General features: G+C 45.7%; 1 protein-coding gene across 1 annotated transcript in view; it reads right to left on the reverse strand.

Annotated features, from left to right (window-relative positions):
• The window catches only part of LOC132214667 (guanylate cyclase 2G-like), a 36,614-nt gene extending 23,434 nt beyond the window's left edge, over window positions 1-13,180 (reverse strand). The window contains exons 1-7 of the mRNA XM_059661983.1: window positions 12,797-13,180; window positions 11,082-11,430; window positions 9,295-9,404; window positions 5,070-5,255; window positions 3,598-3,742; window positions 1,877-2,012; window positions 680-789 (exon numbers count right to left, since the gene is read on the reverse strand). Coding sequence (XP_059517966.1) covers window positions 680-789; window positions 1,877-2,012; window positions 3,598-3,742; window positions 5,070-5,255; window positions 9,295-9,404; window positions 11,082-11,430; window positions 12,797-13,180 — 1,420 coding nt within the window. The remainder of the gene's footprint in view (window positions 1-679; window positions 790-1,876; window positions 2,013-3,597; window positions 3,743-5,069; window positions 5,256-9,294; window positions 9,405-11,081; window positions 11,431-12,796) is intronic.
• Between the last annotated feature and the right edge of the window lie 1,331 nt (window positions 13,181-14,511).

A 14,511-nucleotide genomic window follows, 5' to 3' on the forward strand; every position in this document is an offset into this window, starting at 1 on the left:
GGACACAGACATATTATTACTCAGGCTGCCCGAGAGCGGAAGTGAGAACATCCCTGTCCAGCCTGGCACTGCCAAGCAGATGCCTCAAAGGCCACCTCGGCATGGCTCTTCCAGGAATGCTTTCTGACCTTCCTCTGGTTCCCATGGCAACTGCTCTCACTTCTTCCTCTGTATAGACACTTTCATTGTACAGAAATAACAGTCAGGATTTCTAATACCACCACCACATGTTATTATTAAGCATTTGCTATGTCCTCTCCTCATGGTTGTTTCTCAGGTATGATCCATCTAATTCCAGGGCTGGACCCCTAACCATCGGGCAACACTCCCCTGTCCAGACTTTCTACCTCCTTAGAAATGAAGTTCCTGAGCTTCAAATATCAGGAGCTGAGTTTCCCTAGAGCAGAGGTTCCTAACGGCAGGTGGGCGATGTTGCCTCCCTAGGGGATATTGGTAGCATGTGGAGATACTTTGGGTGGTTCCAACTAGAGGCTACCACTGGCAACTAATGGGTGGAGGCAGGGATGCTGCTAAGCAGCCCCCAAAGCACAGGACAGTCCCCCCCCCACCCCCCGCAACAAAGATTATCCCACCCAACATGTCAATAGTGCTGTCACTATTGAAAAGCCCTGCTATGGGGAGTCCTTTCCTGCTACCTTCTCCAGGAGCCCATACTGACCTGTAAAAGCAAGCTCACTTTCACAGAGCTCATCGTCAAATCCACAGCCAGGTCTGTCTGCAGCAAGGGAGCCATGGGGCCAAGCAATAGTGGAGAAATTCCTCACGGGTCTTGAAAAAAAAAAAATGATTGAAGGCCAGTGCCCATTTGATTTATTCTATTTGTCTCAACCTCAAGTATAGCAAGGGCAAGTGAAATACACATGTCATTTGCAAAAAGTAGGCCTTGGTCTCTCAATTCAAATGTCCACTGACCCATCCAATTTTCCCACCTCACCCAGGCTCTTCGAATCCAGCCTCCAGGTAATCTAATTCATGGAAAAGCAATATCTATTTGCAGAGTAGAACCACTGACTCAATCTTTTGATGTAAACCATGTCATTTCTGATTTAAAAGATGCTGTGCCAATTCTCCAGTGTTGCTGGGACTCTCTCCCGTTTTTGATATAAACAAATCTTGTTATATAGCACCTTGACATTTCACAGAGCAAAACGTCTCCCCCTGCGTGGAGAATGCCCGTTCCCACAATCCTGAAGACCTAGTCCTCCGTGGTTAGTTTCTTTCCTGGGCCAACCCATTTTGATACATTAAAAATCCTTAAGAGTAGGAGAGGAAAACGTGTCAAATCAAATCTGCATTGGGGGTGGTGACGGTGGAGGCCGGTAGAAATTGAATTAAGCTTTAGGTTTCCTTTCCGTTTTCTCAATTATAGCTCAGTGATGAAAACAGAGACTTTTTCCAGAGCTTCCTGGGTACCAGGGGTACCCAGGTCCTGCTGTCCATAGGGCTCTCTGTTTTGGGGTCAGGCTGACTGGAGGAGTCTGTTTCCCTGACTGAGCTCCCATCCCTCTAGGGGGCGCTGTGCTCCACTACCACCTGGTCCAGGGCCTCTCTCTGAGACCATGGGCCAGGGGATGTTCCCTGCTGGAGCAGCAGAGGAAGCCTGGGCCCCTGCGGAGGTGCGGTTAGAAGATATTGTGAGGAATCGGAAGTGGCTGAGCTACTCCCACAATCAAGGGCAAGATCACCTTAAAGACCCAAAGTCAATCCTTATAAGTTCAGAGCGCACCAGGCCATGTGCAGTGGATTCTAGGAGCTGGATCCCAAACTGGTCTTCCAGCGAGGCCCCCAGTCCCCCTTGCCTCCCAGGTCTCTTCCTGCAGCATGCTCTAAACTCGAAGAAACGCGCCCCCAGTACCTGATTTCTTTCTGATGGCTGTCGTAGTGAAGAACAGGAAGGAAGAGGGACCCGTTGCTGGATTTCTGTAGGGCATAGACCGAGTAATCCACCCACCTTTCTCCCTGGGAGTCCACAAACACTGGGCCGGTGACTCCTGAAAAGAGAGGAGACTGCAAGTGGTTAAGGAGAGAAAAAGAGGGACTCGTGACTTGAACTCAGACCAGCCAAGCCCCCTTCCTCCCCAGCAGCCACCAAAAGCAGTGTGAGGTTTTTGCCGTTTCAGGGAATCTGAGAGAGTCAAGGAGGAGAGTGGGGGGAAAAAGTTCAGTGGTGGTACCTTGGTGGGGCTCAAGGGCCGCTTGGGACAGGCAGATGTGTTCTGTTAGGCCTATGCTTTTTTTAAAAAAAAGTTTCCAACTGAAACCCAAGATTTATGCTTCCTAAGAATAATCAGATGCAATCAAAAACGGCCAAATAACATGGAGGCAACTGCTGGGACTGGGGGCAGCTGCCTCCTCCAGGTGCTACAATCCTCCTCCTTCCCACCTGCAGGCCCTGTGGGCTGACTTTTCAAGCTTTGTTCTCCCCTTTCCTCCCGGTTTTGGTTTGTGCCCAGGCATTGGCCTGGCGCTCAGTCCTGGTCCCTGTGTTCTTTGTTCTCACGTAGGATGTGGTCAACCTCATGCATAAAACACACATCCGAGATCCTGGAGGAGTCAAGTTCAGCTCTTCCACACCCCAAACTAGAGCCCGTGGTCTGACACAGGATTTACTGCTGATTTATTCTCCCTGTGGACAGGACACACAATTACCATCTATTATGTGCCGGCATGTGGGGGTCGCAGTGATTTCACACACCTAGTCCCAGGGGACCCTGCAGAGCAAGGGCCATCATCCACTCCTAACAAGCAGGGCGTGGAGGCAAGACCCCTAAATAGGCAGCCACCATGGAATGAGCACATCCTGTAGTAAATTTGTGATCTTGGACAAGTACACGTGTTTACTCACCTGTGTAATATAATACAGGTAGTAACAGTACTACTAACTGATGATGTGTGTGAGGATTAAGTGGGATAGCATGCAGAAGCTCTTGGCACCCAGCTTGCTTTAAGGTAAGCCCTCAACAAATGCTGGCTGCTATTATTCCATGTGGCAGGAGGTATTATCTGTCTTACAAAATGAGAAAACTGGAGTACAGAAAGATGACACAGTTGATCAGCTCCCAGGGTGATTTCAAAACAGTTCATGTCCAAGTCCAAGCCTATCCTCGCCCTGACAAGGAAAGTCAAATGGGATTGGCCCCATCTTTAGAGGTGGAGGGATGGCATGGGAAGGAGCATGGAAGTAACCCCGAGGCAGGTCATTCTCTTGAGCTTTATTCTTGGTGGACCAGTTTGAAAGCAGCTGCGGGAGGGACTCTCTGGGGAGGAGGAAGGGATAAGATGCCCCAGAGATCCCCTCAGCTGGACTGGGCAGCCTTTTGTATAAAGCTGGAAGAGCTGGACTGTGGCCGCTGGGAGGTTTACCTCAAACCAACCCCGCCCACCCCCCTCCCCGCCCCCAGCCCCTTCTGGAAGACTGGAATCTCCATGAGAAAGAGGAAATCTGTAACTCAGTGTGAGGCAGGCCCTAAATGAGGCCTTAAACCACATGTTCAACCTCTCAGAGCCCCACTGACAGGAGAGGCAGGCCTTAGTTCTGACCCTCCCAACCTCCACCCCTGCGATCAAGCCACTTACCCTGCAATGTGGTCTGATTAAAACCTTTCAGAGTGCTGACCAGCTGTCGTCCATCCCGGAAATCTCTTCCGGCCTTGATCATGAATTTCACAGTCTGAGCATAGAGCAGGACCGAGTCATGAAGGTAGGCAGAGTAAGGGCTCACCTTCAAGGAGGGAAGCAAATACTGGGTTTAAATAGGCCCACAGCCTCCTGAGTCACAGCCCATGTCTCAATTAGAAGGAATTTCTCTCCACCATCTTAATAGTATAACACATTCTCCATCCATTCCACTGCAAGGGGAGGGCCCTCTGCATGCCCGAACTTGGGCTATTAAATCTGGATATCACTATCTTCACTTTTCCTCTTTAGGCTCCTTTTCCCAATTAGATCACATGATCTCTTTGGGCTATAGGCAGGTGGGCATATGGTTTAATTGAAAGCAGGTAGATTTTGGAGCGAGACTGGCTTTTCTACTTACTGGCTATGAAATTTGGGGGTACGTTCTATTACCTCTCTGAATCTCACCTCTCTTATTTATAAAATGGGGATAAAGCCATTGTCCTGGTGAGTAGAAACACAGTTTAATGAGGCAGGATAGATATTCTACTTATTGTGCTACCTGGTACATAGTAGGTCTTTAATACATGTTCTTGTCTGTTCATTTAGCCAACAAACATGCAAGTGCCCACTATAAGGTAGCTACAAAGCTAACACTTAATAGACCATTTCCCAAATATTCATTGATTGATCATCTTTCCTTGTGTGTTAGGATCCACAATTGGCCACCTTGTTCCTAATGGAACCCCTGTCATCAGTGACCTGTCACAGGAAGTAGCTCCAGCTCTGGCCCATGGTCTCCCTGTAACAAATTCTCTGTGGGCATCAGACATTTGCCTCATCAGCCAACACACACTGGACTACCCATTGGCTGATCCTCTCTCTCCTGACTTCTCCCTGTTCCAGACCATCTGATTGCCTTGACCTGTTCTAGCTCTACATTTCTGACTGCTCCATTCAGGTTCTCAGTCCTGGGAAAGGAAAGGACATTGTCATGGTCTGAGTACCACTGGTTTCTATTCTATTACTTCTATGTGCTATATTATTAGATACTCAAAACCAAGCCTGGAGGCAGATGTCATTATCAGTCCCACTTTTCACGTGAAGAGACGGAGGTGTAGGGAGGTTAAGAAATTCATCTCAAGGTCCCACAGCTAGTAAATAGTAGCATTAGGATGGAGCCCAGATCTCTGACTCCAAAAGCCATTCAGTAACCCAATAACCTCTGTCCTCCTCTGTAGTCCTGGGGTGCAGACTTCATAAGACAGCACTGTTTATGCTCAGCTGTGGAGGATGAGGAAGTATGTGGGGGGAAGGCAGCAAGGGCAGGGGGTAAAGAAGAGGAGAAGTAAGAGGGAGAATATTAAAGCCAAACACAAATATCCTCAGAAAAGGGAAGGCAGGGACCTGTGCAGAGAGACCCTATCTCAGACCTGCTCCTCTGCAGAGATGGAGCTGTGGAAAGGTGGCCCCCTCAGCCTCTGGTAGACTTCTTGTCGGAAGCCTTCCTCTCCAGGACCTTCTCCGGAAGAGCTGGGGGTGATGACAAGCACAGACTCATAGATGGTGGGGAAGTGTGTCCCATTCTGATTTGTTAATACCTCCTTCCAAAAACTGTCCTGCAATATAATGAAATCAGTGCAGTCATTCTGTAGGGTATACACTGAACACAGAAATGTGTCAAGTCATGGTTGAAATTGAATCTCTATGTCCTAATCCTGGGCAACACAATGACTCCAGACGGCCTGCCTTCAAAGGCCCACATTTTCTAGCTGGCATCAAAGTAATGAGAAGAAAGCCAATAAATTAAATAAGAATAAATAAATAAATATCAAGTGTACATGGAACATTGTCTAGAATAGACCACATGTTAGAACAAAAAACAAGTCAAAATTGCCCAGCTGGTATGGCTCAGTGGTTGAGCACTGACCCATGAACCAGGAGGTCACAGTTCCATTCTCAGTCAGGGCACATGCCTGGGTTGAAGGCTCAATCCCCAGTGAGGGATATGCAGCCAATCGATGATTCTCTCTCATCATTGATGTCTTTCTCCCTCTCCCTCTGTAAAATCAATAAAATATACATATTTTTAAAAAGTCAAAATTAATTTAAGAAGAAATCATATCAAGCATCTTCTCTGACCACAATGATATGAAACTAGAAACCAATTACAAGAAAAAAAAATCCTGAAAAACACACAAACACATGGAAGCTAAATAACATGTTCCTAAACAATGAACGAGTTAGCAATGAGATCAAGGAAGAAATCAAAAGATACTTTGAGGAACATGAACATGAAAACACAACAAACCAAAATCTATGGTACAGTGAAAGCAGCCTTAACAGGGAAATTCATAGCAATACAGGACTACCCCAAGAAACAAGAAAAATCTCAAATAAAACATTCTAACTTTATACATAAAGGAACTAGAAAAGGAACAGCAAAGCCTAAAATGAGTAGAAAAATAATAATAAAGATCAGAGCAAAAATAAACAGAGTTTAAAAGAACAATACAAAAGATTGATGAAACCAAGAGCTGATTTTTTAAAAAAGATAAACAAGATTGGTCAGCCTTAACCAGACTCACCAAAAAGAAAGAAAAAAAGAGGACCCAAATAAATAAAATCAGAAATGAAAGAAGAGAAATGACAGCTGACACTACAAAATTTATAAAGAATTCATACAACTCAACACCAACCCCCCTCCCAAAAAAATCCAATTCCAATTAAAAAGTGGGAAAAAGACCTGAAGAGATACTTTTTCAAAGAGAACATACAGATGTCCAATAGCCATATGAAAAGATACTCAACATCACTAATCACCAGAGAAATGCAAATTAAAACTACAATGTGATATCACCTCGCACCTATAAGAATGGCTATTATCAACATTTTCACAAATGGTAATTGTTGGCAAGGATGTGGAGAAAAGGAAACCCTCATGCACTGTTGGTGGGAATGCAGACTGGTGCAGCCACTGTGGAAAATAATATGGAGATTTCTAAAAAAATTAAAAATTATGAGCCAGCAATTCCACTTCTGAGTATATATTTGAAGAAATCCAAACCATAATTTGAAAAGATATATGCACACCTATGTTATTATTTACAACTAGAGGCCCAGTGCACGAAATTCGTGCACAGGGGGTGGGGGTCCCCTCAGCCCAGCCTGCACCCTCTCCAATCTGGGACCCCTCGGGGGATACCCCTTTCACAGTCCAGTACTGCTGGCTCCTCACTGCCCCACCTGCCGGCCTGGTCACCCCCAACTGTCCCCTGCCCCCGCTAGCCTGGTCGCCCCCAACTGCCCCCCTCTGCCATCCTGGTCACTCTTAAGACCCCCCCCCCACCAGCCTGGTCACACCTTACTACCCCCCCCCCCCCCCGCCGGCCTGGTCACCTCCAACTGTTCCCCCTCACCCCCCCACTGGCCTAGTCACTCCCAAATGTCCCTCTCTGCTGGCCTGGTCACCCCTTACTGTCCCCCCCGCCATTCTGATTACCCCCAACTGCCCCCCTCTGCCGGCCTGGTTACCCCTAACTGCCTCCCTCCCCCCCCCCCCCCGCTGGCCTGGCCTCCCCTAACTGCCCCCCTGCCAGCCTGGTTGCCCCACGCAGCCTGCTGTTCAGTCATTTGGTCATCCCTCACTAACCCCCCTGCCGTCCTGGTCGCCCCACGCAGCCTGCTGTTCGGTCATTACTGTTACTGTGACAGCATCCTGGACAATTTGCATATTCCTCTATTATTATATAGGATAGTCAAGATATGAAAGCAACCTAAGTACCAATTAATAGACAAGTTGATAAAAAAGTGATGGTACATGTATACAATGGACAATTACTGCGCCATAAAAAAAAATAATGAAATCTTACTATTTGTGAAATTATGGATGGACCTAGAGGGTACTATGCTAAATGAAATCAGTGAGACAGAGATAGACAAATACCATATGATTTCACTTATATATGAAATCTAAAGAACAAAATAAATGAACAAACAAAACAGAAACATACTCATAGGTACAGAAAACAGACTAATGGTTGCCAGATTGGGGGTGGGGGGTGGGCGCTGGATGGAAAAGGTAAAGGGATTAAGAAGTACAAATTGGTAGTTACAAAATAATCATGGGGATGTAAAATACAGCATAGGGAACATAATAATATTGTATTAACTATGTATGGTGCGAGGTGGGTCCTAGAATTATCAGGGGGATCAGTTTGTAAATTATATAACTGTCTGACTTTTATGCTATACATCTGAAACTAATCCTATGTAATAAAAGGCTAATATGCAAATCGACCAAACGGTGGAATGACCGGTCACTATGACGTGCACTGACCACCAGGGGGCAGACGCTCAACACAGCAGCTGCCCCCTGATGGTCAGTGCACTCCCACAGGGGGAGCACCACTCAGCCAGAAGCCCTAAGCCAGGCTCACAGCTGGTGAGTGCAGTGGTGGTGGCGGGAGCCTCTCCTGCCTCCGCGGCAGTGCTAAGGATGTCCAACTGCCATTAGTTGGACATCCCCTGAGGGCTCCTGAACTAGAGAGGGTGCAGGCCGGGATGACGGACACGCCCCCCCCCCAGTACACAAATTTCGTGCACCAGGCCTCTAGTATAAAATAATATTGGATGTCAACTGTAATTAAAGAGTAAAATTAAAAAGATAAAAGAAATCTTGAACATTGTGATATATCTTCCTTTACTCTTTTGCCCAATTTCAACTTCTTAGGATCATTTTAAAAAGCTCATTTTAGGAAGATAAAACTGCTGGGAAAATTACACAGTGTGTCCCTATCTAAGTGCAAGTGGCTTTTGCCAGAAGTCTGCTAGTGTAGAGTGGTGTTTAAATGTACAGACTCTGAGGCCATCCCCCGGGGTTTGAATACCAGCTCTCCCTCTTACTAGTCATGTGGCCTTTGGCAAGTTATTTTACCTCTCAGGGCCCCGGTTTCCTCATCTGTAAAACACAGTAAATAAAAGTATCTCCTCATAGAGTGGTGTGAACTGACATGAGTCCAGAAGACCTGGTTTGGAAGACCAGCTATGCTCCTCAGGAGCTCTGAGATCTTGAATAAAGTATCTTACTTCTCTAAACCTCAATATTTTATCTGTAATTTGGAATACTGATAAGATCTACCTTACAAGGCTCTTGGGAATATTAAGTGCAACAGTGCATGTAAAATGTGTAACTCATTCCTCACGGGAGGCACATGGTACATTTTAGCCATTCCTGTCATAACCAAAAGAACCAAATCACCCAAGAATGGCCTCACCCACTAGTATGTTGGTCTCTCCAGACCTTTCTTAGGACTCCCAACAGGGACACAGAGAGGTGGCCATGAAAAGTGGGAGCCACCTATATTTGAGAGTCCTTGGGGGAGGTCTCAGCTACATGCTAAGAGTGACAATTCCTTCTCAGCTGGTGTGGGCTGACAGTCTACCGAGGCCTGGATCAACCACTCACTAAGTGGGCAAGAGAACTCTGGGTAAGTTCTTCCAGCTCAGGCCCAGTCTCCCAAATTTAGGATGAGGGCACAAGAGTGCCTGCCTCTTAGGGTTGTGGTGAGTCTTCAGTGAGCTAACGCATCTGGCACATAGCCAGTGCTCCATACTCGTTACCTCTTGCAGGAGCCATTCAGGGTCATTGGCACCCACCTCCAACTGCTGCAAAACGACGAAGACAAATTCTCCTGTGTGGAGTCCCAGGTTCTCTGCAGCCAGCAGAATGGTTTTCACATCCTCTGAGCTGCAGATTAAGATAATAACTATAAGAGGAAAAAAACACAGAGTCAGCCAGTTGCACATGATCATATGCTTTTTAAACTCTGGCCTGAAACTGCTCCCAATGAGACATAAACTTTTTCTTTCCCTGAGCATGCTTCGGGAAAGAGGATGTCGGAACTATCCCCAGAATATAGCACCAGCAGCGTACCCACTGGCAGTTTCACCCTATGAACTAAAATCTTAGCTGCAGTTCTCTCCAAAAATACAAGTCAAAAAGGTTAAGACCACTTCAATGCTCCCGTTTCTCTGCTTCATTGGCTCTGAACAACAGATCTGGCTTGTCAATCACCAGCTACACAGGAAGAGTTGAAGGAGGACCTAGAATCAGGAGCACCCAGACTTTCTAGTTGGAATGGGGGAAGGGGAAGAGGGAGGCCATGATGCTTTTCTTCCATTCAAACACATCAGCATGCATTGTGAGGACACACAAATGAAATGAATGAGGTAAATTATATTGTACTTATCTGAGCTCCAACCATGTGCCAAGCACTGTGTTAACTAAGGACAGGATACAGTGATGAGCAAGGCAGAAGGCCCCTGCCCTCAGGGAGCTGATAGTCAGGCCGACAGTATACCAATGAATCATGGGGGAAGAGGAAGGGTAACGGGGTTGCAGGTGGCACTGCAGGCCAAGATCAGCAAGTCCTAAAGTGCCAAGGCTAGAAAGGCTTAGTTTATTAAAGAACAGAAAGGAGTCATGTACTAATCCAGCTAGAAAATAGAGCCTTCTGCCAGGCCGTTGTTGCTCAGTGGTTGAGCATTGACCCACAGTTCAATTCCCAGTCAGGAGACATGCCCAGGTTGTGGACTCAATCCCCAATAGGGAGAGTGCAGGAGGGAGCCTATTGATGATTCTCTCTCATCATTGATGTTCCTATCTCTCTCTCCTTCCCCCTTCCTCTCTGAAATCAATAAAAACATTTTTTAAAAGAGAAAATAGAGCCTTATAAACACCACAACAAAACTAATTGATATCATATGTGGCCCAGTTACTATGTCCAGACACAGTGCTAAGGACTTTACAGGCATGACCTTATGCAATCCTTACTTTCCTATGAGGTAGGAGTTGATGACTATCTTCATTTTCCAGATAAGGTATATGAGGCCTAGAGAGGTAAAGGTATTTGCCCAGGATCACACAGCTAGAAAGTATTAGAGGTTGGTTCCAAACTTAGGCTGTCTTTCCCCAGAGCCCATGCTCTGAACAGTGGCCCAAGTCCAGGACCCAACCCACCTGGAAGATGCTTCCAGAGCTTAGTCATCTATAATAATAAAAGGGTAATATGCTAATTAGACCATACGTCATTCTGGATGTCCTTCCTGACGAAGCTGGGGCCAGAGGGAAGCAGCCCGGGTCCCAGGGTGCCGGAGGGAAGCTGGTGCTGGCAGCTGGGAGAAGGAAGGCCTACTCTTGCGCAAATTTGTGTGCATTGGGCCTGTAGTTGAATCATAACACTATAGCATATGGGATTTCACTTTAGATTAAAAATAGTTGGTGATAGTGATGTTGACCCAAAAGGAAAATTGTTTTTACGTATGATTATCTTTGTATCCTGTTTCTATCTGCTTTTTACACCCAAAGAAAAATAAAGGGTTTCTACCTGCTCTTTCTATTTGTCTCTCCAAACATAAGCAATAGAAGACTCTTTTCTACTTACCCCTGGCAGTTGCTGACATGTTCCTAAGATTTTCTTGCAGGAGGGCTGGATCATTGTTGCTGTATCTGATCCTGGCAGTGAGGGTGAAATGGGATTTGAGTTCATTCTCTACAGCCCTCCACAGCTCACCCACTCTATCCCAGGAGGAAGTCCCAGAGTGACCTCCAAACATCCCGATGTGTTTCCAGCCCAGGTACTGGAGAGTTTTCTGGAGCACATCACCAAGTTCACGCAGGGGTGGCACAAGCTTCACATAGGTGTCATACAAGAAGTCGTTCTCCAGTTTCGCTGTTTGTCCAACAAAGTCAAACATGGGGATATTCCACTCAGAAGCCAGCAAACCAATAACCTTGAAAGTAATCAAAAGGATGACTTTTCATAATTGAGTTTATGCTATACTCAAACCCCATTGTGAGATATCTGCATAAATTTTTAATTCAGTGACTCCATGGGTCATGCTGAAGCCTGTCTTTTGGAATATTGATGATAATGTCTTGTAGCCAACGTGAGTATGCAAGACCTCAGAGGACAAGAATAACGATGATATATGTGCCAAGCACTTTGCTAAGTTCTTACACATATCATCTCGATTCTTACAATATTCCTATGAGGTAGGTTTTATCATTACCCTATTTTATAGATGAAAAACATAGGAACACAGAGATGTAAGTTACAAAGCTAACAAATAGTAGAGCAGGATTGGAATACAGACAGTATGGATCCAGAGCCCACAGCTACTATTCATTCTCTTAGTGTTTCTTTCTTAATTTGTTCCTTATTCATTTCTCATTCATTTTTTCATACCTTGTTCTTAAAGGAGTTTATGGTCTATTACAGGATCTAAGACATACAAAAATAGCTACTAGAGTTCAATATACCATTCACTATAGACAATAGATTTATAAGAGTTTAGAAAAGTAAGAAATTACTTTTGATTTGGGAATTAGGGATATAGAGGTGAGGATGCAGAGGTGAAGAATGGCATTTGAGCTTGACTGTGAAAAATGGGTAGGCTTTGGACAGTGTGTGTCAAATAGGGAATTTCAGGAGAAAACAAAATTCCAATTAAAACATGAACTTAATTCTACAGCACCCACTAATGATAGTTCCGCAGTATTTGTGAGAGTGAGAATTGTGATGCTCCTTTCTACTTAGGCTTTGCATCAACACCTAAGCATGAGCTACCCAAGGACTTCCACAAAATTAATCCCATTAGCTAAACAGTTACAAGTCATTGGTGGCTCTCAGTTTCTTGCCCAGCTTATTACAATTGGTCCTACTCCCTTCTTTCTCACTTACTTTTACCGTCACTGAATAATTTCTTACACACACCAAGGGGAAACTTACACAAACAAAGATATTTGTCAATTAAAAAACAAGCATTAATTTCCTTCTTAATTTTTCTGAGCCATGTGGCTGACAGCATTAAAATAAAAAAATCAGTCTATCTACAATGATACCAAGTCCAAACGGTCAACAAGTTTGTGAGTGAGCATCAACTTACAATTATTGATTTGAAAGGCTTTCTTTAAAGAGAATGTTGGCTGTTTTAATTACATGGTCTAATTACATCTCAAAAAAATGGCACCCAAGACTGACATATTATTATTTTAATAATGCCAACTTTGTCAAGGGCTTATTCAAATCTGTCCCATCATCTTTAAGACCACCCCTTACAATGAAAACTCAGCCAGAGTTTCTAGAAGGTTGTATACCTCTGCTGCTTCTGGGCACACTGGTACAAACAAGGCAGAAACCTGTTCTCTCTGGACCTGGTTGGTGAAGACAGCAAGAGACTCCTTGGCGCTGCAGGTTGAGTTGGTAAAAGTGAACTCCCAGCTGAAGTTTCCAAGGTCCGAGGGCTCTGAGTTGACCTTGTCCATGGCAATCTGGAGGCCCGCGCCCAGCCTTTGCACACTGAATGGGTGGGAGATGTTCCAGGGAGCCTGGAAGCCCACAGTGAGTTTAGCAGCCTCAAGCCGAGTCACCAACACACTGGCAAAGAGTGTTAGAACTAGTATTGGGTGGGCATCATGGCATGCAACCCCAAAACAGAGCCCAGATCCAAGTGGGGCCTCGGCACCTGCCCAGGGAGCCATGGACAGTGCCTAACACCGGAATCACTGCAAAACTCAGAGAGGCTCAGCCTCCTGACCACTCATGCCAGGAGCTTAAATGATAGTGCAGAGTTCCCTGAGGACCACAGCTTGGTTTCTATTCAGTGCCATTAATTAGCAGAAACCTTTTCTTTTCAGAATCTGTCCTAACACATCTAGAGGCAGCAGTCTTGCAGAAAGAGGCTTGGGCAGGGCATCGACGAGGTCCTGGTCATTGATCCACTGACACCACTGACAAATGTTATGGTCCTGGGCAAAGCATAGAACCCCACTCACCCCCAGCCCCAGGATCCCTCTCTGCTACTAGTTAAGAATTATGGGAACCACTCAAGTGTGGCCTGGGCTGAAATTCTGACTCTACCATATATTAGTTGTGTGGCCTAGGACTTGTTACTTCTCCCCTATGCCTCCATCTCTGATAGATAAAATGGGGGTTAAACTATAATGAGGTCTTCCCCTAAGTAATATGGTGAAGATTAAGTGAAATCATACAAGTCCAGCATTCAGCACAATGCCTGGGCAAAGAGAGCCACTCCTCCATGCTAGATAATGGTGATGATGATGATGACAATGATTGATGATGTTGATTTCATAATAATGATAATTATCACTCACTACATTGATCTTATAATTTTTCTAGACTAAGTGAGCTAATGGCTATGAGAGGGTTAACTTACTCTGGCCTAGGACACTAGGGAGAAGCTTCTAATGCAGCGGTTCTCAACCTGTGGGTCGCGACCCCTTTGGGGGTCGAACGACCCTTTCACAGGGGTCGCCTAAGACCATCAGAAAACACATATAATTACATATTGTTTTGTGATTAATCACTATGCTTTAATTGTGTTCAATTTGTAACAATGAAATTGGGGGTCACCACAACATGAGGAACTGTATTAAAGGTTCGGGGCATTAAGAAAGTTGAGAACCACTGGTCTAATGAATGAACACTTGCCGGGGTCCAGCCCCAGCAGGTCCAGGGGTCCCCAAAGGTGTGGACGGAGTCGGCGAAGAAGGAATGACACGGAGAAAGCGTTCAGTTGATCAGCATGGCGAGGTTCCTCTTGTCAGGGTCTCCAGGTAGGTCCAGTCACCAGGTTCTAGTCAGGCTCTCCTGCCAATCTCCGCAGTCAGGTTCAGTCCAGGATCCCCTGCCATGCTCTCTCGCCAGGCTTTGCCTCCAAGCTCCGAGGCCAGTCCCTGTCCAGGATCCTCCGGCATGCTCTCTCCAGTGAAGTTCTTCTGTCTCTAGAGAACGTTCTGTGTAGGTTCTGTGCCTAGGCTCTGTCTCTCTTGGTCCTGTCTTCCAAGCCCTG

Source organism: Myotis daubentonii, chromosome 13 (genome assembly GCF_963259705.1).
Source record: "Myotis daubentonii chromosome 13, mMyoDau2.1, whole genome shotgun sequence".
NCBI classification, from domain to species: Eukaryota; Metazoa; Chordata; class Mammalia; order Chiroptera; family Vespertilionidae; genus Myotis; species Myotis daubentonii.